The sequence below is a fragment of the Corylus avellana genome, chromosome ca4 (assembly GCF_901000735.1).
Source record: "Corylus avellana chromosome ca4, CavTom2PMs-1.0".
NCBI lineage: Eukaryota > Viridiplantae > Streptophyta > Magnoliopsida > Fagales > Betulaceae > Corylus > Corylus avellana.
This window is the reverse complement of record NC_081544.1, coordinates 5,052,097-5,078,268: the sequence shown is the minus strand read 5'-3', so window position 1 is coordinate 5,078,268 and position 26,172 is coordinate 5,052,097. Positions and strand designations below refer to the sequence as shown.

Sequence of the window (26,172 nt, the reverse complement as noted above, 5' to 3'; positions counted from 1 at the left end):
TGTTGGCTGGGTAACGTTTCATGACCATTTGCAACCATATAATGAAATGGTTTCGTCATCATCGCCATTCAAGCTTTGATCCTTTGTTTTGTATGTTTTTTTTTTTCAATTTATATTGGTAGGAAACAAAAGAAAATAAATAACACCTTAAGCAAAAAATTTTCTATTGGAAAACATTTTCCGTCAAAAGAAAATAACAAAGCCAATATTCTGTGTGTCATAAGCAATTGCGAAATAAACAGAAAAAATAATCAAATGACATGTTACATACACCAAGCAAAAATCTCTTTCCTTAATCTTCTATCGTTTGAAATTAATAAACCTTTCACCTTACATCCCAAATTCTCAACCAATGCGATGCTCAATGAAAAAATTTAAAAAGAAAAAAGTTCGAAACAAATTGTTTTTGGTTTTTTCACTTGTTTTGTGAAAAACCCATAATCCTATTCAACGCAGAAAAAAACAAGGAAGGAGAAGATGTTGCAGATGGGTTATCTTCCTGCAAATATTCCTCAACCATCTCCTTCACAGACCTTGCAGACAATGGATGAAAGTTGACACTCCATTCTCTAACAAATCCTTTAACCAAAACCAATTTATCCTCTTCATCCATCTTCCTCCACTTCTTCTTCACCTCATCTTCTTTCGAAGCCAGGTACTGGCACAGCTCTGTGAACAGGAGCTCTTTGCTCTTCTTCATGGCCTCCTCTCTCTGCACTGAATGGGTGTTTATCTTTGCCACCTCCGAAGCCAAATCTGATGAAATCTCTGCATCACTGATTTTCTTGGTGCACGAAATCCGGGTTCTGGGTTTGTTGCTCAAAAGGGTTGTGGAGGGGAAAGGATGGGGATGGACTTTTTGCGCTTGTGGGGTGATTATGGAAAAAAGAAAAGAAATTCTTACGGCCATTTGCGCCGTTGGGTTATGGTTTTGAAGTTGAAACAGTGAACTGCGGGGGAGAGACGTTCCAGCTCGATTGTGTCGGCCTAGGGCACGGTGGTTGCCTTCTCCTCAATGGGGATATTTGAATCATATTTACCCCTTGCTCCCCATTGGATTTACGAAATGGCCTAGTGCTTATTAATTTTAATTCGATTTATTTAATTAAGTGATAATTTCACTTCGGACTCCTGAACTATCACTCATTATAAGAATACTTCCAAAATTTTTAAAAACTTTCAATATTATTCTCTAAACTTTCAATTTGATGCAATTGACCTCTATTAATTTTTTTTGTTTGTTAAACCTTAACGAAAACCATTAAAAATATTAAATTATCCTTCAATTTTTCGTTTTTATTTTTATTTTTAATTTGAAATTAAGGGTAAATTTAGAATTTTATAAAAGTTTTAAGAGTATAAAGGTTATTTCATCACTTTTAACATCCAAAAACTGACAAATGAAGTAGATTGCATCAAATTGAAAATTCGGTTAGTGAAATTTAAAGGTTTTGAAATTTGAAATGGTATTTTCAAATTGCATGATATTTCAGAGGTCATTTGTGAAGTTTTTTCTTTAATTAAATAAGTTAAATCTTTCAATTTTAGCCTGATAATTTGGTGTTGAAATTCATATTGAGTTCACAAATAATGTAAAAAATTGTTAGCTTTAAATGTTTTTTGTGTTGAAATATGAATATAAAACTGTATAAATCAATTTTAATCTAACTCATTTAATTAAATAGATAAAACAGCTTAACCCTACCTCAAAAACTGTGTATTGGTGGATTCACCAGTGTGTCAATCTTCTATGATACAGGTACAAGATCTGCTGGATCTTTCAACCATGAGAATCTTTTTTTTAAAAAAAAAAAACAATTACAAAGAAGCATGATCCTGACTACATCACATGCAATGTGCTCTGGCAACGCCATTCTGATTCCTGAGGGGTTATGACACACTTAGAAGCACAAAATCAAACTGCTGCAAATAGTTTACACTAAGCAGGAAGTCGATGTCGTTGCCTTAACAATATAGCTGCACACAACGATGACTAGATATTCACAAAGGGCAAAAAAATAAATGAGTAATGCTAAATATCCTTAGCATGTTCATTTATTGTATCTTCAAAACTTATATAACTTTTAAAATTATAATTTGATCAAAATTTAATGATAATTTTTCATTGATCCAATAATGATTATAAAAGCCATACCAATTTTAAAGAAACACAAGAGAAACATAAAAAAATTAAAAATTAAAAAAAAATTTAAAAATTTTTTTTTTTAACATTACTCAAAATGAATAAACAGATAAATGATTCCTTGCATGTTTGACAAGTCAATCCCTTACTATCATCTCTAGAAGAAAGGCCTCGGTAAAAGAAAATGAAAAATGACATTACTGTTTAGTAATGGACATGCCAAACTCCCACTTTTTTTTTAACTTCTAAACATTTTTACTTTTTATATCACATCAATAATTTTTTATTACTATTCAAATAAAAAAATTTATTAAAAAACAAAACTTTTTCACTTTTTCATACAAAATTTTCTAACCTTCTATCTACTTTATATCACATTAATTACATACAAACCAAAAGCGACCTACTAAGTCCATTACCAAACGGACCCAAAAGACAGTTCGGGCTAAGAACTCAGGTTTACTTGTTTGTACAATTGGACATCTCAATCTCCCCACCATCTGCCACAATAAAGGAAGTTTTTTTTTTTTTTTTTCATCAAAAGGCACTAATGTCATTCAAATCTCCTTTCAGATTGCCTTTGGGTGCTCGTTTGTACCCTGAAACTTAACTTCTCAGATCTTGGTCTAGTGCAGGTATGGAAGAAGCACTCAACATCTTCTTCTCATGGAGTTGTTAAATGTTTGCAGTTTGAAGCTTTAAGTTGACACATCTTTTCACTGTTATCATCCTGTCTCCAAGCTATAACGGATCAGTTCTGACAAGATATCAACCCATGTGTCAGGAACACCAGGTAAGCACCAGTGCATGCAGTCCTGACCCCAGATTGACACTGCATCCTTCTTTCCCAACCAAATTGCTGGATGAGCGTCTGCTCTGAACTCACTCAAATGAGTCAGATCGAGCAGTTGAATCTCTGTGCCTAGCAAAGCTTCTTCAATCAGATGATTCAGTTGCCTGGCTTCTTTGTTCACACCATTATTCCTGGGATCAAACCACAAGTCAAGCTGTCCAGATATGAGGATCTTATTTGCACAGAAAAGGCTTTGGGAAACAACCCAGTACATGTTAACAAAAAACTTGAAAGAAATTGCAGGGCTCTGAATATGATTTTAATATGAACTAGGAATAATATTGGTAGTGTGAACCAATACATAAAACCTTGGTAAGGAGGCACGAAAGTGCGGATAGCCATCATCTACTCATACCTGGAATTCCTTAAGCGGCTCATTCAACAAACAGCTACCATTTTGATTCCAGTCGCCGCCATCAAAATGCCTTGGTGATTGCAAACGCCAGAACTTGAGGGTCCTGCTAGGAACTTCTTTTTGAATGTATGATACCATATTCTCAAGAACAACTTTAAGTCCGTCCAACATCCCAATGGGAGGAAATATTGGTTCCCCCTCACGATAGAAGACAAGAGGTGTCTCTTTCGGGAATTTATCATAACCCCACCTATTTCAAGGCCAAATCAGAAAGTGTATTCAGACAGCTAAGAATGTATAAAACAGCACAGTTTGCAGACCATCTCAAGTGGTGCCAATTGAAAGTCTTAAATGTCTTTAAATTAACTAGAAATGAAATGCAGTAAAGTGTATCTTACCATCTTAAAAAACCTGAATTTCTTGCCTTTTTTTTTTTTTTTTTAACTAAGTTGTCTTCCTCCTTTTCTAGATGCCATAGTACACTACTAATTGGCTTCCAGCTTTATTCTTTTTCTTTCTTTCTTTTCTACTTATCCCCAGATAATTTATTTTTATTTATATAACTATTTAAAAACTACTTAGATCTGCCAAATTAACATCTTCCTTACAGACATTATCTCATTTTATTCATGTCTAGTGTACACCTCAAGTGAACATGCAAGAAGAATTAAAGTATTAAAGATGGAGAAAAAAAAAATTAACACTTGATGGTAAAATGAAAATGCATCATGCCTTTATTTTGGTTGCTATACAAAAATAAATGGTTTTTCCTCCACACATAACAAAGTCAAGCTTTAAGCGTAACACTAAGATAGAATACACCTGCTTAACAAGGATATCCCAATGGACATTGATGTTTAAAAGAGTCTGAGGAGTTTGACTCAGAATCTCTTGAAAACAGGTGAATAAAAGAACAATTGTAATGCCACTAAACAAGAAAAAAGTAAGAGTATCATTACTTGCTTCCTATACTCTCACAAAAACATGAAAACTGTAAAGTACATTCTAGTTGTGACCTCCCCAAGAATGCAGGTATTGGAGACCAAAAGGCCTTCTTCGTCATTAATTAAACATTCTATTATATATCAATGAAAGGAAGATTACCAATGGCCGGTATTGAAAACAAGGACATCATAGAAGTCGGCGATGTTGACCCAATCATCTGCAGGAATATCAACGTCGACTCGATATATTCCTTTCAGTCCATCCTGATTGTGAACTGTCGACTGTTTTGGCTGCCACCTTTTTTCAATCAGTTATCAGCAAGTAAGGTTGCCATTTTCAAAATTTATAAAGATGAAATTGCAACTTAAACTAAGATATTAAGATTTGAATCAAGTGTCAGGTTAGGGGAATCATCAAAACCTCCATCAAGTCCAAAACAAGGAGACCCTAACTAAGCAGGATAGGCAAAAATAAATAAATAAACTGAATTAAAGATGCAAAAATTTCCAATTCTTTATCCCATGTACCCAATTAAGAAAGCGTCCAGGCATCCATCAATAAGAATATGCATTGATGACAATGAATGACACCACAAACATGCAACTATGTATTAGGTCATTCTATCAATCAAAGGTAACATGAGCTGATAAAACCATAATATGTAGTAAAGACAACTTCAATTATCAGAAAACCACTGCAACAAAAGGATGGGCACATAATTAGATGAAAGTTTGCATACTCAGGGTCCATTACAACTTGCATTCCTATTTAACTGTTAATTTCTGTGATCTATCTATCCTTTTCACAAGCCTAACCTTAGCTTAAGTTCAAAAAGAAGCCAAAAATAAAAGGTCCAATATTTATGTTGAACAGTTTTTGACAATCAGATTCAAATCATAACAATCACACAGATTTTTCGTAAGCAATAAATTCAACCAATCCACACTGACCTCTACATCTCACCACGCGTGCAATTGATCACAATTTCAAAATTATTACCATTCAAAAAAAAAATCAAGAATTTTGCTTTCTGTGTAGGCTTTATCAATCACACAAAAGGACGATTAGGAAAGAATTGGAAAACAGGAAAGTGGTATTATTTAACACTGTTATCAACGGAATTCTAATGTACCTATACATTTCTAAAACCAAAGTCATCAATGAAATGATGACATGTCCACTCCTGAAATCATAATGCGAGACTGGACAATTGAATGATTTTTCTTTTTTCTTTTATCATGATACACACCCACATATATGCTATATCCATTCGTTAATTACAATCCATGTTGATGTGAGTGATGTCTGCTACATCCATCTGATCTCCTAGGTGAACCATCAACATGAAAACCTCTCTCCGCGTCCACAAGTATTAACTTCACAAACTACAATGTCAATAACACGAGTACAACAATTTGTTTCACCCATTAGCGACCCATAAGAGCCACTAAACCACACCCTACAACCACTGCACAACGTAAACACACGCTACACAACAAGATAAACAAAACAAACCCCACAAACATTCTCCAAAATCACCAACAAAATCTTACTCGTATTTGGAGAGCAAAACGGCCCGGTGATACGCCACCGTGACATTGAACTTGGGAAAATAAGCTCCTTTCCAAGCCCCTTTCCTCTTCCATTTCCTGGCACCCATGTCAGCCACTCTAAGCACACACAAGAAAGACACCAGGAAGTTCTCATTCAGCGAGTCCCCGACAAACCCAATATTCCTGTTCCTCATCAGACCCAGAAACCGGGCCGGATCAAGCCGAGGCAGAGCGCAGGATTCAGGGACCCATTTCCAAGAATTGATGAGACCCATGTTTTCTCTCTGGTTTCTGAGGCAGTTCCAGGCGTTTCTGTGGAATGGGCAGGTGTGGTCGTAGAGGGGTTGACGGGGAGGGTCGAGGACCCAGCGACCTTGGAAGAGGTTGCAGTGAGGTGGGGATTGGGAAGCATGGTAGGAGAGGAGAGAGGAATAGAGGTAGAGGAGGAGGAGGGTGAGGAAGATGAGGCATGGGAAGAGGGGCGAGAGGAGCTTAGGAGGCATTGTGGAGCATCGTCTAGAGGCTCCCGCACACACAGATTGATGCACTGGCTTCTTCTTTACACTACTTTTCGTCCAGAAGATCTGCGTTCAACATCTATTTTCATGTCGCTTAAAAAAAAAAAAAAAAATCTATTTTCATGTCCAGATGTGGACTTATTTCTTTAAACTTCACTTGAATCTAAGCTTTTAGGGTTAAATTAAACCGTAAACAAGTAAAATGTCTCTTACATTTTTGTTAAAAAAAAAAAAGCGCTAATTAGTTATGGGGCTATAATTGAGTCCAGCCGAGTCCAACTTTAAGATTTCAAGATTGGCTCGTTTACAAAAATATTTATTCAAATCGAGTTATAAAATGTGTGTTCAAGACTGACTTGTTAGAAGTTCGGGTGAGCTCAAGTTGTTGAGAATGCTGTTCGAGCCGAGCCAAGCTCAATAGCATATAAATATTAAGTAACCTATATAACATATATTACTTAATTACTAATATGCATACTTAAATTTATATAACTAATTTTTAGTAATATACTAATATATATTTGTATATATATACAAGATACATGAACAAGCCAATGAGTTGGGCAAACGAGCCGATCGAGCTTTTAAACAAGTTAAGCTCGTGAGCCTCTATCGAGTTTTCTCGAACGAGTCAGGTATGTATCATTTACTAATTAAACAAATTTTTACAGTAATAAACGGGTTTGTACAGTATCGAATTCAAGTTCGGTTCGAACTAAACCGAGTGGATTATCGAATTGATTGGTTTATTTACAGCCTTAGTCATGGGTCACCTGGCATAGCTGTCACACTTACTCATTGTATATAGGCTTGAATCTTGATCTGTAATTTTTTTTTAAAAAAACAAAAAATTAAAAGAAAGAAAGAAATAAAAAATTATTCTAACCTATGTGTTTTCTTTTTCTTTATCTAAATTTGTTATTTTTCTCATGCAAAACTTGGTGGGACCTTTCACAGAGTCCCACGACTCCCACTGTTTATATTCATACATTTGCATATGTAAAGTTTTTGTTTTTTTTAATTATCTTTTGCACTTATAATATGCATCTTGTTAGTAATTAATACTGCCTCCCTCGTGTTGTTAATTCTCTGATTTTCACTGTTTTTTTTTTTTTTGGTTATAACTTCTTGTATATTTATCGTGACCCCTATTGCAGGGGATTTTAGTAAGGCTAAAGGAATCAGCATATAAGTATATATACCCTATGCTAAAATATTTTTCTTTTTTAGGTTCTCTTCTCATGAGCTCATTCTTACCTTTTCTGTTCTTACAATTTTCCTTATGAACAATGTTAATATATGATGATGACAAAGATGAAGATTTGGATACGATCTTGAAGAGATGTGCAGGCATGAAATTTGGAATAAAGATTACTTATAATTAGCTACCTGAATTGCATGCAATTTGGACAACTTGCTTCGAGGGATCGTGAGTGGTTGACCGAATTGTAGTCAATTCGGATAGCTAATGCGAGAGAGCCTCTCACGAGACCCACTTATTTTCATGTATTGGACCAACTTTTACATTGACTTACCCTTAACTCAACACTAAACATTATAACCCAAAACCTAAAAAAATCATAATTGATATATTGAGTATCCACCTGAGCAGCCTAAGTAAAACAAGTAGTGATATACAGAACACCCGGTGTGAGTAAACAGTAATCATGCTGGGTGAACAGTAGTACGAAATTTACTGTTTAAAAAATTTTTAATTTTAATTTTTAAAAATTCGTACATTTGTTCACCCAGCATGAGCACTGTACACTCATACCGGATGTTCTATATATCACTATTCAAGTAAAAATATTCGCCCAAATTAAAAGATGCAGCCTTAGGTCATGGGCCTGGTGAGCCAATGCCCCTGCTACTTGTCTAGCATCTAGAAGAAACCATAGAGGATATACCCCCACTACTCATCATTGTCCCATTACTCTTGGTGGGAGAAAACATATTAGAGGACTCATACTCCTGCGCGACACTTGATAATGACCGCTACCCAAAAGTAAGCAATAAATTTGTAGTATGCTAGGCGGCCTATCATAATTTTATTAGTGTCCAACTCCTTTTTATTTTTTATTCTTTTAAATAGGGTTGATGTGTAGTAGCTGAGTCCACGCCACATCAGCTCTAACTGGACGCTAATAGGCCAAAAAGAATTACTCATAAATTTGATATCACAATTAGTCAAGATTATACCTCATTCGGCAAGTGATGCTTGGCCACAAGGATGCCTCGCTAGGGGTTGCGGATTAGACCCATGCCTAGATAAGGCCACACCCTATTCCTCAATGACACTAGTTCTAATTTGATCTATCACTAAAAAATAAGAAAAAACTTTTGATCCATCTTACTAATTTAAGTATCGGAGTTATCCTTTGGTTGAAATTTTCACAGATTTCTCTCTTGCAGTTTGTTAAAAATATCAAACTTTATAAAAATGCTTTGTGAAGGGTATATTTGTAAAACAACAACATAAAAGTTTTTGAAATTATTGGTCAAGTTGAACCAGTCAAACAAAAAACGGATAGATAGATAAAGAGCACTTCATTCGAATGTGATTTGCCTGCCAAAAAAAAGTAACATTACATTTTACGAAAGACCAAAATACCCTTCAGCTCTCCTGTCTACTGTCTAGCCAAGTGGCAACCGCGAGAATCCAAGGCCAATCCATTACCAATCAGGGGCAGTACAGACAAATCATCAGACCTCTCTGACAGTCTTCTCTGACAGATTCTTAATTAATTAATTAATATTTTTTTTGTAAGTTAGCTTCCTAATTAATTAAATAAATAAAAAAGAAATTCTAGTCTACAAAGCTACAAAGGCAGTAAGCCACACACAAACGGCAACGGCTGCAAGGCATCCATGAGCATTGTTGTTAATATTAGTCCTGTCAGATATGATGGCAGTGGGATTTCTCTAAGATATCTCTCTTCCTCCTCCACTTACCTTCTCCACACCTCTCACTCTCAGTTTCAGTCATCCCCACTTCGATCTCGTCTCTCTCTCCTCTGCTTCTCCTCTCCCCCTGGTATACCCTTATGCTCACTCTAACAAACACATGTATATATGCAAATGGGTTCTGGTTGATTATTATTATTATTTTTTGAATTATTTGATATGGGTTTTATTTATTTATTATTATTTGTTTGTATTTAAGTTGCTATAGATGGTGACTTGGGAGGAGGAAGGAGGATCATTGTGAAATACCCATGTGACTGAGATGATGTTTTGGTTTTCTTGATCTGTGAAGGTTTGAGTGGTGTATTATAATTTGATTGAAGGTTATGGGATTCTTTTGGTTTTTGTTACATTTCATTTAGGAGTTGTTGCCTGACCACAAAGTTTTTAATCTGTCCAGTGTATATATGCTTTCTAAAGCTCATTTGTTTGATAACTGTAGATCTTGCTTTCTAATTTTATATATATGCGTTGTATCAAGTTCTAATTGGTTAACTACATTTTCATGAGAGCTTGTGGGCTGTTAATTATGGAGAATTGAAATTAAAAAAAAAAAAAAAGAAAAAGAAATTTGCTGGTGGGAAAAGTATTGGAAATGCTGTGAATAGCACCCGTTTGAGGCATGCTTTTTAAAATGTTGTGGACCTTTAGATGCTTTCAGTACCTACTAACCAGATTACCTCTACTATCATGTCAAATTTGGAAGGTTGTTAAGGCCCCCACACATCTGTTTGAACCAACTCCAATTCTTCATCTTTAATCGCTCCTGGCTTCTTTCCTATGAGTGGCAAGAGCGGATTTTTTTGATATAGATAATCCTCTATTAGCATCTTCCAGAACTCTCAGTTTTCTCTCTCTCAATGGGAGTTTACAGTGAATACAAAAGTTTGCTCAAATGTGCTGCAATCTCGCTTGAGCCACTGTTGAGTGAACTTTTTGTCTGCCGCTCAGCATCTTGCTCGAGCAATTGTCAAGCAAAGCTCGAGTGAAAATTTTGCTTCAATCTCGCTTGAGTGACTGTCAAGCAAGAGTTAAGCTAAGTTTCTGTTCTGCCTGCAGACTACTCCCATGGACTCCTCATAGAGATCAAGCTCCTCACAACTCATCAACTATCTCTGAGTGACTCTTGAGTTAACTGTTTCTCTTCTTAAATATGCGTTTGTCATTTCCTAGCATAAATATGTGTACGATATATATATATATATGATTTTGAACATATACTATCTTGAAATCATCTTTTCCTTGTAGTCCTGCAAATAATTAACAATGCTTTATGCTCATTATTTCATATTTTTGACTTGAAAGTTAATTTGTTCAGCTGCAGATATGGATGGTGGCGGAGGTCCAAGTTTGTTTCCATTGCACCGATGCAAAACTCTTCATCTGGTTGGTATCCAAAATTGTTTCCCAATTATGTACAATGTCCATCATGGATTTGAAGCTGCTATACATTTTGTCTGAAGGACATTCAAGATTGCCTTCTTTCTTGGCTTTTGCTCGCAACTCAAGGCATTGTGGTCTTTTAAAACCAATACATAGGTGAGGCATGCACAAGGGATCCACAATGTAGACGGAGATAAGAACTACAAAGCATACTTGCGTCCTGAATATTTTGATGCACAACTTACCCAACTAGGCTGGCAGCAGGTATAAAGCAAGTCATTACATGTTTATCCAGATTCCATGTAAAGTAGTTGTTCCAATTATTTCCACTTCCTAGAAAGAATGTAATACTCCCATGAGAGAAATATTGTACAAGTATTTTTTGCTATTGTTGCAGGTTGATAATTTACGAAAGCATGTTCATGCCAGTGGGCTCTCCAAGAGGATCGATTTAGTCATTACATCCCCTTTGCTAAGGTATTGATGTCGTCATTTTGTAGTCCTCTTGATAACTGTTTGTTTATATCTTGTCGTGTGTCTGTGTTTCAATCCAGAAACAGTTTGTCCTACTTCTGTGGGTTTTCTTTGAGTAATATGCATTTCTGATTAGCTTGGGCAGAATGCTTTTATTGTAATTGGTCTCTGGTAATTTTGGTTGAAGATAGTTGGGAATTCTTGTCACAGGAATTGAAGTGTAAACATTTATCTTGATTTCACTCTCACTTTTCCTCATTGGTTTTGGATGGTGTACTATAAATTGTTGTATCGAATGATGCAGTTTTGTTTGTGTTATAAATGATGCTGCTACAGCAGGAATGACTGCTCTAATTTTGACTTTTGGACATGACTTCATCGTCAATCATAAATGTAATTTTCACGGCCAACAATAAATTCTTTTGGCTTTTATTTTGCAATGAGATTCATAGATTATGGTCATGTTTCCACCAGTTATGAAGATATACATTTCTGAAGAGCTACATTCTGCACGCTCTAATATTGTTTTAATCCTTGTCTGAAAATGGATGTGCCCTAACACTCTTAATCAATGTGGTGGGAGACAAAGTCTCCATGTATATTATCAGCGCTTCAATGATGTATTTCATTTCTCTGCAAGCTCATGAATGGGCTAGAAAATCTCGAGCGAAGATTTCTCAAGGAGATGGGTATTTCAGAATATATCTACTCAAGCCAGCAGTCGGAGTTACCTCAACAATCCAGTGGTTTGACCTTTTATTGATCAAAACAGTCCAAGAGTGACTCATAAGAACTGATGTTTAAAGTCTCCATCTCGTTATGATCCAAAAGTTTTTCTGGTTTGTATATTTGATGTAAATACTTGGTCCTTTATTCTTCAACACTACTAACCTGTTCTGTTGCTTTGTTTTTTTTGGTGGGGCGGTGGGGTAGTCATATGCAGTAGAAACAGTTACCTTAAATTTTCTTAGCAACTCTTGTGAGTCAAGAGAGTCATGAATTTGCAATTATGACTATAGAGGTGGGATTCAAACTACATTCTTTGACAATTTGTGATTCTCGAGATCTTGACATTGAACAACCAACCCTGTAATGATATCTGCTGAATTGTAATTTGATCAACAGATATGGAGGGGAAACCCCAAGGATGTTGTGTTGTACCTCCTTTGTCTAGTGGATAATGTCTATGTGTGAGACTTTTTATTGAACTCGTAACTTATGTAGTTTATACAATAGAACATAACATGATATAGAAATTATCTTTTAGAAGCTTTTCTAGCTCTATATCTTATAGTATAGTGGCTATTTTATTCTTGTGATATGCATATATTTTATTGGTATATGTTCCCATTCAAAAGCCGTAGGCCAATTAGTAGAAACAGGATTGCCAAAAGATCCCTGTTTCTATGTTGAAGTTGGGGTCAAATGAGAAAAATGTATAAAAATACATTTTTGTTTTATCGGTTCTCCTTTTGGAAGATGAATTTGGTTACTCTTGTTATTTTTCCTGAGAAGACGTGTCTCAATCATTAGTGTTGCAAACTTTTACTTGTGGTTACCTGATTATAGGACTGTACAAACTGCTGTTGGAGTATTTGGCGGTGAGGGCTACACAGATAGGACGGATGTACTGCCTCTAATGGTGGCAAATGCAGGAAACAGTGGCCGTGCTGCAATCTCAAGTCTTAACTGCCCACCAATTCTAGCAGTAGAACTTTGTCGAGAACATTTGGTATGCCTTGTGAAAGTTTAGATATTTTTCTTCCTTGCAATTACACTTGCGTTCCATTGGAAGAGAGTCTGTCATAGTTGATGGCTCAACAACTTAGTTGTGGGGTGAGTACCTCAAGATCATTCCTATAGTATTACTGTTAAACCTTGAGTATGAATCAAGTTGAAGTTTTTGCTTTCATAGGCAAGAGAGTCAACCATTCCATTTGTGCATGGTCAGTTTCAGAGTTATTCTGATGTAATGTTTGTTTTAGTCAGCATGGTTTCACTAATTTTAATTGCACAAATGTCAAAAGTATCTTGTTCAACATGATTCAGAGACCATTCATGGAATATGTTTCATTTATTTCGGTTAGGCCGAATAATGTTTTGTACTCCTAATGACCTTAGTGCTTATTAATATTTTATTCTGAAACCACTCTGATAAAAGAGATGATCTGTACGTTCCATACTACCTCTGCAAAGAACATGAAGTATATCACCATAATATGCCCACTGAAGAAGTCTATCTCTGGTAGTGACTCTGTTGTGAATAAACAGTGAGCTAGAAAGCTGAATTTAGGCACAGATTCAGAGAACCAAATTAACCTCCACCAAGCCACCACTGGCTGGGTGCCCAAAATCTCATTCCGGGTGGCATATAAACTGTGCATTCCTGAGTTAGAAGGCTTCCAAGTAACAAAATCTTGTTGGGTCAATGAAATATCTGGAATATACTGTGTATGGACAAAAGCCTTGGACCTCACAGTAGACCATCACCAAATGCCTTTTTGGGATAACTGTTGTGAGTGCACTTGTGAGTGTTGAGTCCTACATTGAGAAAATATAAAGAAAAATAGTAGTTAATATACCTAAGTAGACCCAAGCTCATTAGCTTAGGCTTTTGGGCTAGAGTGTTGTTCAAATATATATATTAATGCACTGTTGGTAATAACTCCCAAACCGTTTATCTCCCCAACAATGACATCTAAAGTTATTATTATTTTTTTGTATAGCTATAAACGAAATATTACGTCATGTTGGTTTGTATTGATCTCTAGAGCTATTTTTGTTTTGTATATCTCTGATTGCAGGGAGTTCACCCTTGTGATAAAAGGAGAAATATCAGTGACTACCAGTTCAGTTTTCCTGCAGTTGATTATTCACTGGCAAGTACTTAGATATCTTAAGTTTATCTAGAGACAGCTAGTGTTTATAATTTCATTTAGGATGCCTTTCATCTTTTCGTAGCAGTACAGTTTCAGGTGAATATTAGTTGTTTCCTTGGATTCTCTGATGAATGACATTCAATTTTCTTTGCAGATAGAAACTGATGAGGATATATTATGGAAGGCCGATATAAGGGAGACGAAGGAAGAAGTTGCATCTAGGGGATTGAAGTTCATGAACTGGTGACGTACTTGTTTACCAATAGAACTCTGGATTTGTATATTTGCAGTTAGGCACTAATATACACTCAAATAGTTCCTTCCTATCCACATATTGCATGGAAGTACCTTTCATTTCCCTACCCTAATGATTCTCCGGAATGGAGGATGCCATGGGGCTTCATTAAATACCCTGTGGTTAACGTGGTGCTCTATGTGCTACCATCATCGTGTTTAACTTGTAAAAGCACAAAGTTTACTTTAATACATCACATGCTTTGTTGGTATTGATGATTTCCTTGCTTGCTTTTCTTTTTCTATTTAAGTGATTCTTTTGTATACTTCCTGTGTACCTTAGAGCGCCTTACACTTTTAATAAGACTGGTTATTACTTATATAAAAAAAATGCTTTGTTGGTATTGCTAGCTTTAATCTTATATTCTTTGACATACTACAAACTTTCTAGCTTATCAGCCATATCAATATCTCATTTTTGACATGAACAAAGATCTTTCAAGAGCTCTTCATGTTTCTCATAACTTGCATGGGGCATGAATCTCAAGAGCTAATAGGTCCCAAGAGTTATGTGAAGTTGCAAATCTTAGTTTGATTTTCTGGATATAAATGTTTTTGCTTCGCCGTACAATTTCCCCTTGTTATTTTTATTATTAAGATATTGGAAGCATATATTTCTTTAAGGGAAAATTATATTTAACCCCCCTACCTATCACTCTTTGCAAACACCTCCAGCCTACTATTTTTGATACTTAGCATTTAGCAACCCCAAAGCTGCATGACACTTTGCAGCCTTTGTCAGATTTTAGAGTTAAATGAATGGAAAGTAGCTCATGTAACTTGTATGTGTCATTTTCCAACCTAAAGTGTCTAAATTGCCTTTACAGCAGCACATAGCTGTACTCTCTTTCTGAAGGGCAAGTTGGACATTTTAAATTAGAAAATGATACGTGTGAGTCACGTGATTTACTTTCCGTTCATTTTAATGCCAAAATCTGATGGAGGTGTAAAGTGCCATGAAAGTATCGAGTTGGGGTGCTAAGTCCTGAAAATAGTAGTTTAGAGGTGACTTGCAAAAGAGATGATAGTTTAGAGAGGTTAGGTGTAATTTTCTCTTTGTTTGATTTGACATGATTCTACATGGAACCTCAAATTTTCTTTATAATTTTTTTTAGGCTGTGGACACGGAAAGAGAAGGAGATAGCAATTGTTACCCATAGTGGATTCTTGTTTCACACTCTAAGCTCATTTGGAAATGATTGTCACCCGTTGGTGAAAAGTGAAATAGGCAAACAGTAAGTATCCATGATGCCTTTTTATTATTTGGAGAATATATCGACTCACTCCTTTAAACATGAAACATTAGCTTAGTAAATTGGACATATCTACATAAGATAAAATATTCCCTATGTGAGTTTTTCTCTTTCATTTTTCCCAATATAAATATCATGGGTCTTTTTGAGCTTCTAGGTTTGAACTTTAAGACTAAAAATGAAGAACAGAAAGTATTTGAGCCCTTTGAACCATAAATCATGCTTTATGCACTTTTCTCTTGAATAATCATAATATGTTTGTATACATATGTATACATCTAATCATTGAAAAAAAAAAAACTTTTTTGGGTGGAGAATTAATTATAAGTAAATTACTTCAAATATAAAGTAACCGGTGCTTGATGTTGAATCTAGTTGACACATATCATTGTCTCACTTTATTACCTTATTCATGAATTAGAAATAACTTTTGCAACATGTACTTGCAGCTTTGGAAATTGCGAGCTTCGTTCTATGGTCATTGTCGATCGAAGGTGAGCTTTTGAAGTCTTCATACTTGCTAGAGAATCTATACGGTTCAAGATTCTTATGACTTCTCTTCTTTTGCCAGCATGATAGGTTCAGATGAATCCACAACTAATTATCCAGGAAAGATTCCTCCTGGACTGGATCTCCCTAGTGATGCTGAGGATGAGAAGAAACTAGAGAAATAAGGGTCAGATTCTGGATTTACATAGACAAAGAAGTGCTACAACATATCATATACTAAGATAAGAGCATTATTTGAAGCTTGGGCTTCTCTTACTCTACATTCCTAGTTGTTGTGGTAAATACCTTTGAAATTTATTTTCACCTAAATAAGATTTGAAGTTGGGCTAATCAAGAAGGGATGATCAATGATTCAATTTTGAATGAAAATTATATGAACTAGATCATTAGTTGGTAGGAGCACTGTAGTAGAGCTGCCCCGGACCAACTTAGGCCGATTCAAGCCTGTTCCCTCACCATGTTCTTCCTATATCTCCTTATTACAACCATGAATGACACCTTCTTGTTTTCACCATGGCTTTGTTTGGATGAATGTTTGTTGTCTTTATGAAATTGACCTCTCTGCTGGTGTTTGTGTTGATCTATGATGGTGAAAGGGTTATTTATGTTTCGTGAGTCATCTTTTGTGCTAGCCTGTTGGTGTGGAAGAGCTAATTATGACATATAAACCTTAAAGCATGCGAATATGTCTAAACCAATATTGGATGGATACTTCGAGTGTGTTTGCCATTACGACTTTAAAAAAAAAATATTACGATTTGAAAATGTAGAAAAATTTGCCTTTCCAAATTGTGAGTAAGGGGGTACGTTGTACTATTTTAAAGAGTAAATTGCTATTTTAAAGGTTAACTGAATGTTCAACTGTATTTTTAAAAATTATATTTTCAAATTGTACGTTTTAAAATTGTAAGTTCAAACAAACTTATAATATCACCAATGAGGATGTTGGGTGCTTGCCAACTACATAGCTTGGGAACATATTGTCTTTGGGCGAGTGGCAGTAAGTTCCAACATTTTAGCTAATCTTCAGCTCACAGCGTTTTTTCTTCATTCCATACCTTCATGAGAGTAACTTTTATAGAGGGTACAAAATGCTTGATTTGTGCGAGTACCTTATAGAAATTATTCTCTACTTTTATATATAAGAATTGATACCTCTAATTACAAAAGCCACACCACACACAAAAGAGAAGCTTCATTCCATGGAAGGGCTATTAGCTGCGAAACTATTCCAAGCCCTAGTTTATCATAACCGACCTGAACATTGATGATATTGACCCAAAAACATGTCAATAAGCCAACAAAACTATAAATATAAAAAATTAAGGGTCTGTTTGGAATTGCGATTACAAAATGTGCGATTTGAAAACACGATTTTTAAAAACGCAGTTATGCATTTGGTAAAATCGCAATTTAGTTTTTAAAATTAAGCGTTTTTAAAAATGCACCCCAATGCTTACGAATTGAAAATCTGATTTTTTTTTTTACAAACCATAATTTAAAAAAAATACACTTTCACACCATTAACTTTTTGTCTCCTACCTTTTCCCATCCCCCTCCTTTCTTTTACCATTTTTTACTCTGTTCCTTGGTTGTTTTGTTTTTTCCTCTATTTTTCGTTAGTTTTCCTACCAAAGCGAAAGCGACAACTTCATTTCCTCCACTACCTCAAGCTTAGCTTTGCTCCAAAGGCGGTGACGCCGGTGAGACTTGAGGCCTTGCCTCTACGAGTTGTACCATGCATTGCATGGGGGTAAAACAGTAAATTGGGTTTGCGACCATTTGGAAGTTGGACGTGTATAACCTTATTCGACCGTTGGCTCCAAAGGCGGTGAGAACCCCCCCCTCCCCGCCGCTCCGAGTTGTACCATGGATAATGGGGGTAAAATAGTAAGTAAATATATTTTTCAAATTGGGTTTGTGAAAGTCGGTGGTGTATGCTCTTATTTGACCATTGGAGGCAAAGGCGGTGGTGCCTCTCCGAGTTGCACCGGTATTGTTTAGGAAACCTCATTCGTCCTGTAAATAAGTAATCCCAGGAAGAAACCCAAACTCACTTTCATCTCTTGTTTAGGAAACCTCACTTTCATCTCTTGTTTGTCTTCTTCTCTTCTCCTTTCTTCTGTTCTTTTCTGAAGACATTGTGCTCTGTTTCTTGCTCTGTGTTGTGTTGTGGGTCTTGTTTCTTCTCACAGATCAGGTAATGATCATACTCACTCCCAATCATTCTTTTTCTTTGTGGTCTTCTCTGAAACGCATTTGGGATTCAAAATCTTTCCTTTTTCTTGTTTCAAGAAGAAGAGGAAGAAGACATGACCATCACTCTTGAGGATCTGAGGGGAGACTCTCCAGACATATGTGGGGACTTCAATAAAATCAAAGAGGAGGTGATCAGAGCTGTGGGTGAGGATCCAAACGAGGTAGAACGGCTGCTGACTGAGAGGATCTTGATGGAATTCGTTCAATTCCACATGAAAAAGAGAGAACCGTCCCTGGAGAAGAAGAAGAAGAGGGTTGCCTTGAAAATTATACCACCCAAGAAGCCATTGGAGTCAAAACCCAACAACTCTGGAAAAATCAACAAGAATCAAGAAAAGGAAGAAGAAGAAGAAGGAAAGTCCAGGAAACCCAAGAGGCAGAGGAAGAACCCGACGGAGATCAAACAAGCGGTCCCGGACCAACCACCCTGCATGCCAACCGAGTTCAAGAACAGAATCATGGGGCTGCAGGGTTCGGACATCAATCTTGTGATTCAAAAAGTATTGACCGACACTGATATGAAAGGATCTCAGGACCGGCTTTCGATTCCAAGGGGCCAAATGAGATATGATTTTCTAAGCAGTGAGGAACAAGTGAGTCTTGAGGAGAAAGAAGCAGATGGGAAACATTTCAAAGGCATGGAAGTGCCATTGATAGAGCCAAGCCTTAAGGAATCGAGCATCTTCTTGAAGAAGTGGAAATTGGGTAGCAGCTGCTGCTACATGTTGAGCAGCCCTTGGATAAATATTGCAAAGAGAAACGGGCTCAAGTCAGGCAATGATGTACAGCTTTGGTCCTTCAGAGTCAACCAAAGGCCCCACTTGGCCCTTATTAAGCTTAGATAATTTGGATTTTTCTTTTCTTTTCGCCCTTCTAGTTTCTGTGTTGTTGTTCCTCGTCAGTTGTAGAAGTATAATCACGGCAACTTAACACGGTTTCTGTATAATTTCACTGTGAAAATTGGAACTGACTTGGTCTTTTGAGGAATGAAAGTGGGCAGAAATATTTTTGCATGGTAGAACTAATTGATTGTTTTGTTTTGTTTAGCATATGTGACTGAGATCTAGTCAATGATAATCCTGTGATTTTTACTGCTAAGCGATCCTATCCATTGCATTCTGCATTAATATATTGTTTGAGATAATAACTGAACAAAATCTTTTGTATTGTTTGTTTCTGACTCAGTAATGTCGATCAAGTGGCAGTAGTTGTAGATGGTGAGAAGGAAAAAAAAATACAAGAAAAGGCAGATCTTTCAAAAGCTGATGAATAAAAGAATCAGAGAAGATAATTATCAACTTTAGTAGTGATTTTGGGAGGTTAACGTTCATCGAACTACCCTAATTTATCCGTTACATGCCTATGTTCCAAAATTCATAAAGCAGCTATGACAGACGTGTGAACTAGGCATTTTTCTCAACAAAAGCACAATAGTTAGCCCCCAATTCGAATCTACCCATGTCCTCACCAATCTCTCCCTTTTGGAATCTAAACTCAAGAAAATACACAAAGCAGCATCAAGCAATCTTCAGCTGCTTATTTGTATAATGGATAGAAAACATAAAGGCTAATTGCAGAAACAAGCATTGGGGTTGTAAGCCAGTGTTGCTTATGTCCGAACCTCAGCAAATTGAGTTCTCAATTCCTGGCAAATTTGGCTCTCAAGATCAATCCCAAAGTTGGTGGATGCACAGTTGCCTTGTACAATTCTTTCTCCTCTGTTTTTCCTTTGTGTCATTTCTTCAATAATTCACTTGTGCAATCTTGGCCCGCCCACATAAATTGAGTAATACTCCGCTCTCAAGGACAGGTTGGTCCCAAAACATTGCTTATACCCAAAAAAATTTAAATCTTAGACCGGATAGGAATACCACTCAGACCAAAGTCATTATCATTTAGAGCCTTATATTTTCCATTAATTTTTACAGAAGTCATAGACAAGCTAATCGAAGAGCCTATCTGTTGGTTAAATGGGCAGCACCACACAACTCTTTTGGCTATTACTCTTGTAGTTCTCCTGTGTAATTAATTTTCCATGTATTGCATAAAAATAAATTTAAAAGAAAAGGTGGCAGGCTAATTTGTTTATAGGCATGTTACGTGATATTATGGGGAATACATTACCATCGAATGTAATTTATAAAATAAAATTAGAATTAAGTATACTGATGTGATTTTATCAATCATACTATTTTGTATTATCTCCACATTCTTATAAATGACGATCATTTGTATTTTGTATTGTAAAATTATCAAAGGGAATAAGAGCAAATATAGTCTTAGGGCTTTATATATATATGTGGACGTAGGCCATAAACCGAACCACGTAAAATTATTGTCTCTTTTATTATTTCGTTTACTTATTTTCGCTATTTATTTATAATTTTTTATTTAATTTTGAATTTCTTCATGTTATGCAACCATTTTTCAACCATTTTTTTTACAAATTCAATATATTAACTATTAAATTTGTGGAGTAAAGTAAACTACACACAAATTCAATGATAAATTTATCAATTTACTATGAAGATAATTAAAAAATAATGAATTTTACCGTTTCTCAATCGGAAAGCATTAGGTCCTATTCACTACGTCCATAGCCATATATAGCACACTTACCTTTCCAGCTTCAACCCGTTCAGAAAGACCAAGATAGTATGTAAGAACAGAGGATCCGGCTTACAGCATCGGCACCACCACACCAAACGATGATCGGCTCAAGATTGCCGACTTTGGGCTTGTGAAGGAAGGCCGGGACTATAAAGAAGAAATGGGATTTTGGAGGTTCAAATTTCGGGGCACCTCTTACTACATGTCTTCGGAGTCGGTTGCATTTACCGTTAGACATATGCAAGTTTCTAAGCCTTGGACCTTGGGATTTCAGTCCATCGTCCTTGCCTTTCGATAATGGCCTGCCTCGACCGGGTTGGTGCTCATTTACGCCCACTGATCATGTTATAATAGTTTCCGGAAAGATAATATCCTGCAAAATAAATAAGAATCAGACAAAAGAGCTTTCCGATGCTTAATTAGTGGACTTTTTAGAAAATAATAACTCAATATACAAAGACTCGACCCTTTTACCTGGATTGATTCTCCCTTATATACTGGTTAACACCGGTTGTGGTCTCACTGCTACTCAATAATTTCGGCGAGTGACCTTGAACAGGCAATCCTTGGATAATCGTGGCCATTCTAGATGATGAGCTTCAAGATTGCTGTGGAGATCGTGATACCGGAATTCCCGGTAATGCACCGTGGAGTGGGCTTCATGAAATCCTACTATAATCATCCAAACATGGTTGAAGGAACAATCTAAGTCCAACAACTAGATACGGTCAAAGAGTCTTCATATCACATTTCAAAAGGTGGTTATGTCCCAAAAATCAAGGAAGTCAAGTAAGAGTCGCACAATAACTCGCACAATGACTCACACACTCAGCTACATCTATAAAAAGAGTAGTCCACTGCAACACCAAACACACATTGAAATCTCTTTTTACTCATCTTGATATTATTTCTATTTAATTATTCTCTCTAATCTTTCCATATATAATTTCTAACTTAAGCATTAGAGGTAGAACGGCCGCCACATACCCCACTTCGAGGCCTTCTATCACTGACTCTAGCAGGGCTTTGGACTCGGATCACTACCTGCCTAGAGTGACAACTATCTCAAGTAGGGGCGGGCATGGGTCTGGTCGGGTTGGGTTGGTTTTTTGGCCTTTTTGGCAACCTGACCCGACCCCAGGGGTTTGAAAAACTAATGTAGAGCGAAATGGATACTCCACCTATTTTATTAGAAGATCATAACTCGAGTTTCGGACATCCGATTGGAGTGAACTTTGTGGCGATGGAAAGCTAATTCAATGATCTGCAAAGTCATGTTTCACGAGCTTTGGCAAATTCCAAAGTTTACTAGGTCAAAATGGGTTCAAAAAGCTCCTTTGAAATTGTTGTTAACGTTGTTATTCACTGCAGCCCGCTAAGGTATGTCCCATCCATCTCCCTCAAACCCAACTCTCACGCCTCCATCTCCCTCAAACCCACAAACCAATCGTTTGGTTTGTGGTAGTGATTCACTACCACAAACCCAAACCAATCGGATCAAAAGAGAGAACAAAAGAGAGAATGGAAGAGAGAGAGGGCAAGAGAGAGAAAGAAAAATACTGATCAGAGCTCCGATGGACGATAAGCACGGCTGAGCGGGAGTGGCGCACAGAGAGGCTGAGGGAGAGGGAGGCATGACTTCTGAGAGAAATGAAGGAGATGGAGGCATGAGAGTTTGGGACTGGGGAAGAAAATCATAGAGAGAAAGAAGAGTAGAAGACTGAAGAGTGAAGAGGCGGCTAGAGAGAATGAGAATTGGGAAGGTGTTTTAGTGTTCAGGATATTAGGGTTTTCGTAGGTTAGGATAGGTGCGGGGCGGGTGCCCGGGGAAATTTTTTTGTATAACCTGAGACTCGACCTGACTCGGGTTTGGAAAACAAATCCGTACCTGGGGAGTGCGGGTCGGGTCAGGCGGGTCAATTTCGGCGGGTTGGGCGGGTATTTGCCCACCCTTAGTCTCAACAGTAGGCACTATCCAGTGGCAGAGCCAAACATTTACTATTGTAGGGGCTAAATTAAAAATATAATAAACATAATTCAAAATAAAAAATGAATGTTTTTTAACTACAACCGTTAGGTTTCCACAACTAGAGTTTTAGAATGATATTCTTTAGCAACCCTTTAAGATTTGAAGTTTCGTCATTAAAATCCAACGGTGTATTACTTTTTGAAATGTCAACTTCTTTTCTTTTGAATAGATAATTTTTAGTTTTGATGTTGTGATTCATGAACTTAAATTTTTAAATTTAAATTACAATTACATAAGAGATAACCATTGATAAACAACAAATAAACAATCATATAGTAGAAACAAACACACACACATATATATAGCAATCATGGAATAAATTATGTAGTTTACTTTTTTGCTTTGATTATGAACACTACCCAATTTTTTTTTTTTTTTTAAAACATATATCTTTCGAAATTTTCTACAAGCTAATTTTTATGAATCTTATAATATTCTTTAAGTAGCAAATAGTGCTTGATGAGTGATGCAACCAAAATAATATATCATTTTTGCCTTATTTACTAACTAGAGCAAAGAAGATTGTTACCAATAATTCAAACCCCCACAGGTCCTAATGTGAATCCGCCACTGGCACCGTATATGGGAACGAGGATTATACCAACGATCCAAAGTTCAAACAAGACAAAGTCATGAATGGTAGCCACAAAGGGCATCTCGGAAATCCTCACAACATGACAAACGATCACATCATCCCTCCACGCTAACCTAAGAATCTTAACCAACACAACACGAATAACCATGAGACAGAAGAACCACCAGTGATATCGCCTACCTTTAGGCCACACCTGCCAACCAACATAGGCCTGGGGACGTTGGAATCTCAACTGGGGCATATATCAGAAACAATGGAGCTCTTGTTGCGAGGGAGCTTCGAGAATTAACACAAGCAAAAGGATTTGTCAGACGCAAAAAATCATCCCGAACAACCCTGCGGACCGGAAGGGCCGTTTGGTCTTAACAGAGAAAGTGGTCAACCAAGTGTACACCTGCAACCCTGAAAAACAGTACAAACAGTACACCAAATGTTCGGCCATGGACTACTGAATGTTCGCTGCACTGCAGGATAGACACAGGTCACACAGCAATGCCCTTAGCTTTTCTAAACCTATAAATACCCCTCCCATGTCCTTCTAAGCTCCATTATGCCTTCTGAGCCCTAAAGAAACTCTATTAAAGTGTTTGGTGAGTCTTGAGAGAGGAAAGATAGCTTTTCTTGGAGGTATTGTTCTAGAGAGGTAACCCTCTTGTTTTAATTCGTGTTTTACTTAGTTGTTATTCTATTTAGATAGTATTTCATAAGCTTGGTTGTAGTTTTCAAGCTTATGTTGTCATTTTAGGCTTTAATCTCGATTTTAGCATGATTTAGCGTTTCAATATTTATTACATGTTTATTCTGCATGGAGATATTATGTTGGGCTATGAATATGTTATGAATCCGTTTTGTAGCCTTAGAATTTGTTTAGAATTGATTAGAATCATGTTTGGTCGAGATGAGTTTTTGCCTACAAAGAGGACATTCTAGCCGAACGCTCGGCCTCGAGCCTAAACATTTGCTGGCTAGGCAGAACCTCTATTCTTGAAGTTTTAGGGCTAGGGTTCATTATAGCTCGAGCATAGAACTAATGCTAGGTCTTTTCACAAACTTGGAGAGTGTGGAACCACTGAAGGGATTTTTGGAGGAATAATACGATCCGAGTGAGTATAAACTCACATGGATACTTGCCTTTATTTTTTCAGCATTGTACGATTATTTTGTGTACCAAGCATGCATTTTACAACTTTAATGAAACACATTTTGATATACTAAGAACTCTATTTTGTGAAAATGTGCTGCTTAAACAAGATAAGGAATATGGTGATATTTGTAAGAGCATGCATGTAAAAGGCGGATAAGACTAATTGTATCGTATGACATGGTATACCAGTATGTGCGGGATAACAGCCATGGGCTTACTATACATGTTAACTTTTTAGTCAGAAAGTGTGGGTGTATTATATGGGTCTTGGATCCAATGGTTGTTTCGTGATCGGCGCATCCATGTTTGATTCATGGGTCACTACATGACGTACATCATTAGTAGCGTGGGCTACCTGAGGTTGGACTCGGTCAGGCTGCTAGTGTTATGGACGGTAGCATATAATTCCCCAAAGGTCCCTCTACCTACTTCTAAGTGTACCAAATTACCTCTCTTGGTTGCTTAAACCACAAAAGACCCATTATCCACAATAACAACCTCTTGCCTTTTTCCTTTTGTGGTTTAATACAATTATCAAGATAAATATCCAAATCACAAATTAAATCCTCTAATACTATAGAAAATCAAAGCCTATAATTATTTCCTCATTAGCAAATCTGGATCTTATAAAATAAAATCACCAAATAAAACCCATTATGACAAATGTCCAATTATTCTTAAATTATTTCCTTCAAAATATGAAATATTTTTGGGGTATTACAACATGTATTTCACCATAATTAATATTCTCTTCATAGGCGAATATGGCTTACGTCATTGTCAAGGAATCTGTCAACATAAGATACTGGATGGGTTTCCTTCGGATCCCATAGTCATCCTGGGCATCCCTATGGTGCCAAAGGGGACTCATTTGCATGCATTCCAATGTCTCCTACAACTTGCGTATCTCCTGTGGCACCGTCTACCGAAACTCTTGAAATTCGGCTCTCAAAGGAGCCTTTGATCGCTTGATGTATCGTTAGTATTCGGAACTCGAAACAACATCTCTCTCACGAACGATGTCGTTATAGAAGTTATTGTTGTAGTATAAGTTGGCCATCGAATCCAGATAACGCTGGCTCGGATACTCTATGAATTTGGCTCTCGAAAGAGCCCCTCCCTTACAAGCGGCATTATTGGAGAAGGTCGTCACCGTTGCGCTGATTGGTCATGATCAAGATAAAGCCTGCTCTGATACCAACTAACGTAGTGGAAGACTAATGTAACTAACAAAATAGCAGCGTCTTTGATTCTGTAAGGAGAAGTGTCTTTGTTTTCTAGGCTAAAAGAAAAATAAAACTCTGCAAAGTATTTGAGACAAAATTCTCTGATTTGATAATGATTCAGTTTTACAAAATAAGTTAGTCTATTTATAGAAAAGAAATATTTATAGAGAAAGTAAACCTAATTC

The 26,172-nt window shown here is 36.6% G+C and overlaps 4 protein-coding genes across 5 annotated transcripts; 2 read left to right on the top strand and 2 right to left on the bottom strand.

Annotated features, from left to right (window-relative positions):
- Window positions 1-229: 229 nt before the first annotated feature.
- On the bottom strand, window positions 230-1,006 carry LOC132179528 (uncharacterized). The gene has a single exon (XM_059592261.1). The coding sequence runs from the start codon at window positions 908-910 to the stop codon at window positions 416-418; it is 495 nt and encodes a 164-aa protein (XP_059448244.1). The 5' UTR covers window positions 911-1,006; the 3' UTR covers window positions 230-415.
- A 1,421-nt stretch (window positions 1,007-2,427) lies between these two features.
- Window positions 2,428-6,432, bottom strand: LOC132177840 (protein trichome birefringence-like 12). The gene is made up of 4 exons (XM_059590309.1): window positions 5,850-6,432; window positions 4,456-4,593; window positions 3,352-3,601; window positions 2,428-3,150 (listed from the first exon to the last, which is right to left on the bottom strand). The coding sequence occupies exons 1-4, from the start codon at window positions 6,350-6,352 to the stop codon at window positions 2,869-2,871; spliced, it is 1,173 nt and encodes a 390-aa protein (XP_059446292.1). The 5' UTR covers window positions 6,353-6,432; the 3' UTR covers window positions 2,428-2,868.
- Window positions 6,433-9,208: 2,776 nt separating this feature from the next.
- On the top strand, window positions 9,209-16,638 carry LOC132177167 (phosphoglycerate mutase-like protein 1). Of its 2 annotated transcripts, XM_059589406.1 has the most exons (11): window positions 9,309-9,401; window positions 10,391-10,461; window positions 10,650-10,717; window positions 10,871-10,978; window positions 11,112-11,191; window positions 12,758-12,920; window positions 13,993-14,067; window positions 14,222-14,310; window positions 15,477-15,596; window positions 16,064-16,108; window positions 16,186-16,638. In XM_059589406.1, exons 3-11 carry the CDS (start codon window positions 10,658-10,660, stop codon window positions 16,286-16,288), a joined length of 843 nt encoding a protein of 280 aa, XP_059445389.1. In that variant the 5' UTR covers window positions 9,309-9,401; window positions 10,391-10,461; window positions 10,650-10,657; the 3' UTR covers window positions 16,289-16,638. The 2 variants fall into 2 exon arrangements, with proteins under 2 accessions (XP_059445388.1, XP_059445389.1); XM_059589405.1 differs by lacking the exon at window positions 10,391-10,461 and having other exon boundaries at window positions 9,209-9,401.
- Window positions 16,639-18,436: 1,798 nt separating this feature from the next.
- Window positions 18,437-19,228, top strand: LOC132177902 (B3 domain-containing protein At2g31420-like). The gene has a single exon (XM_059590379.1). It carries the CDS (start codon window positions 18,437-18,439, stop codon window positions 19,226-19,228), a length of 792 nt encoding a protein of 263 aa, XP_059446362.1.
- The last annotated feature ends 6,944 nt before the right edge of the window (window positions 19,229-26,172 follow it).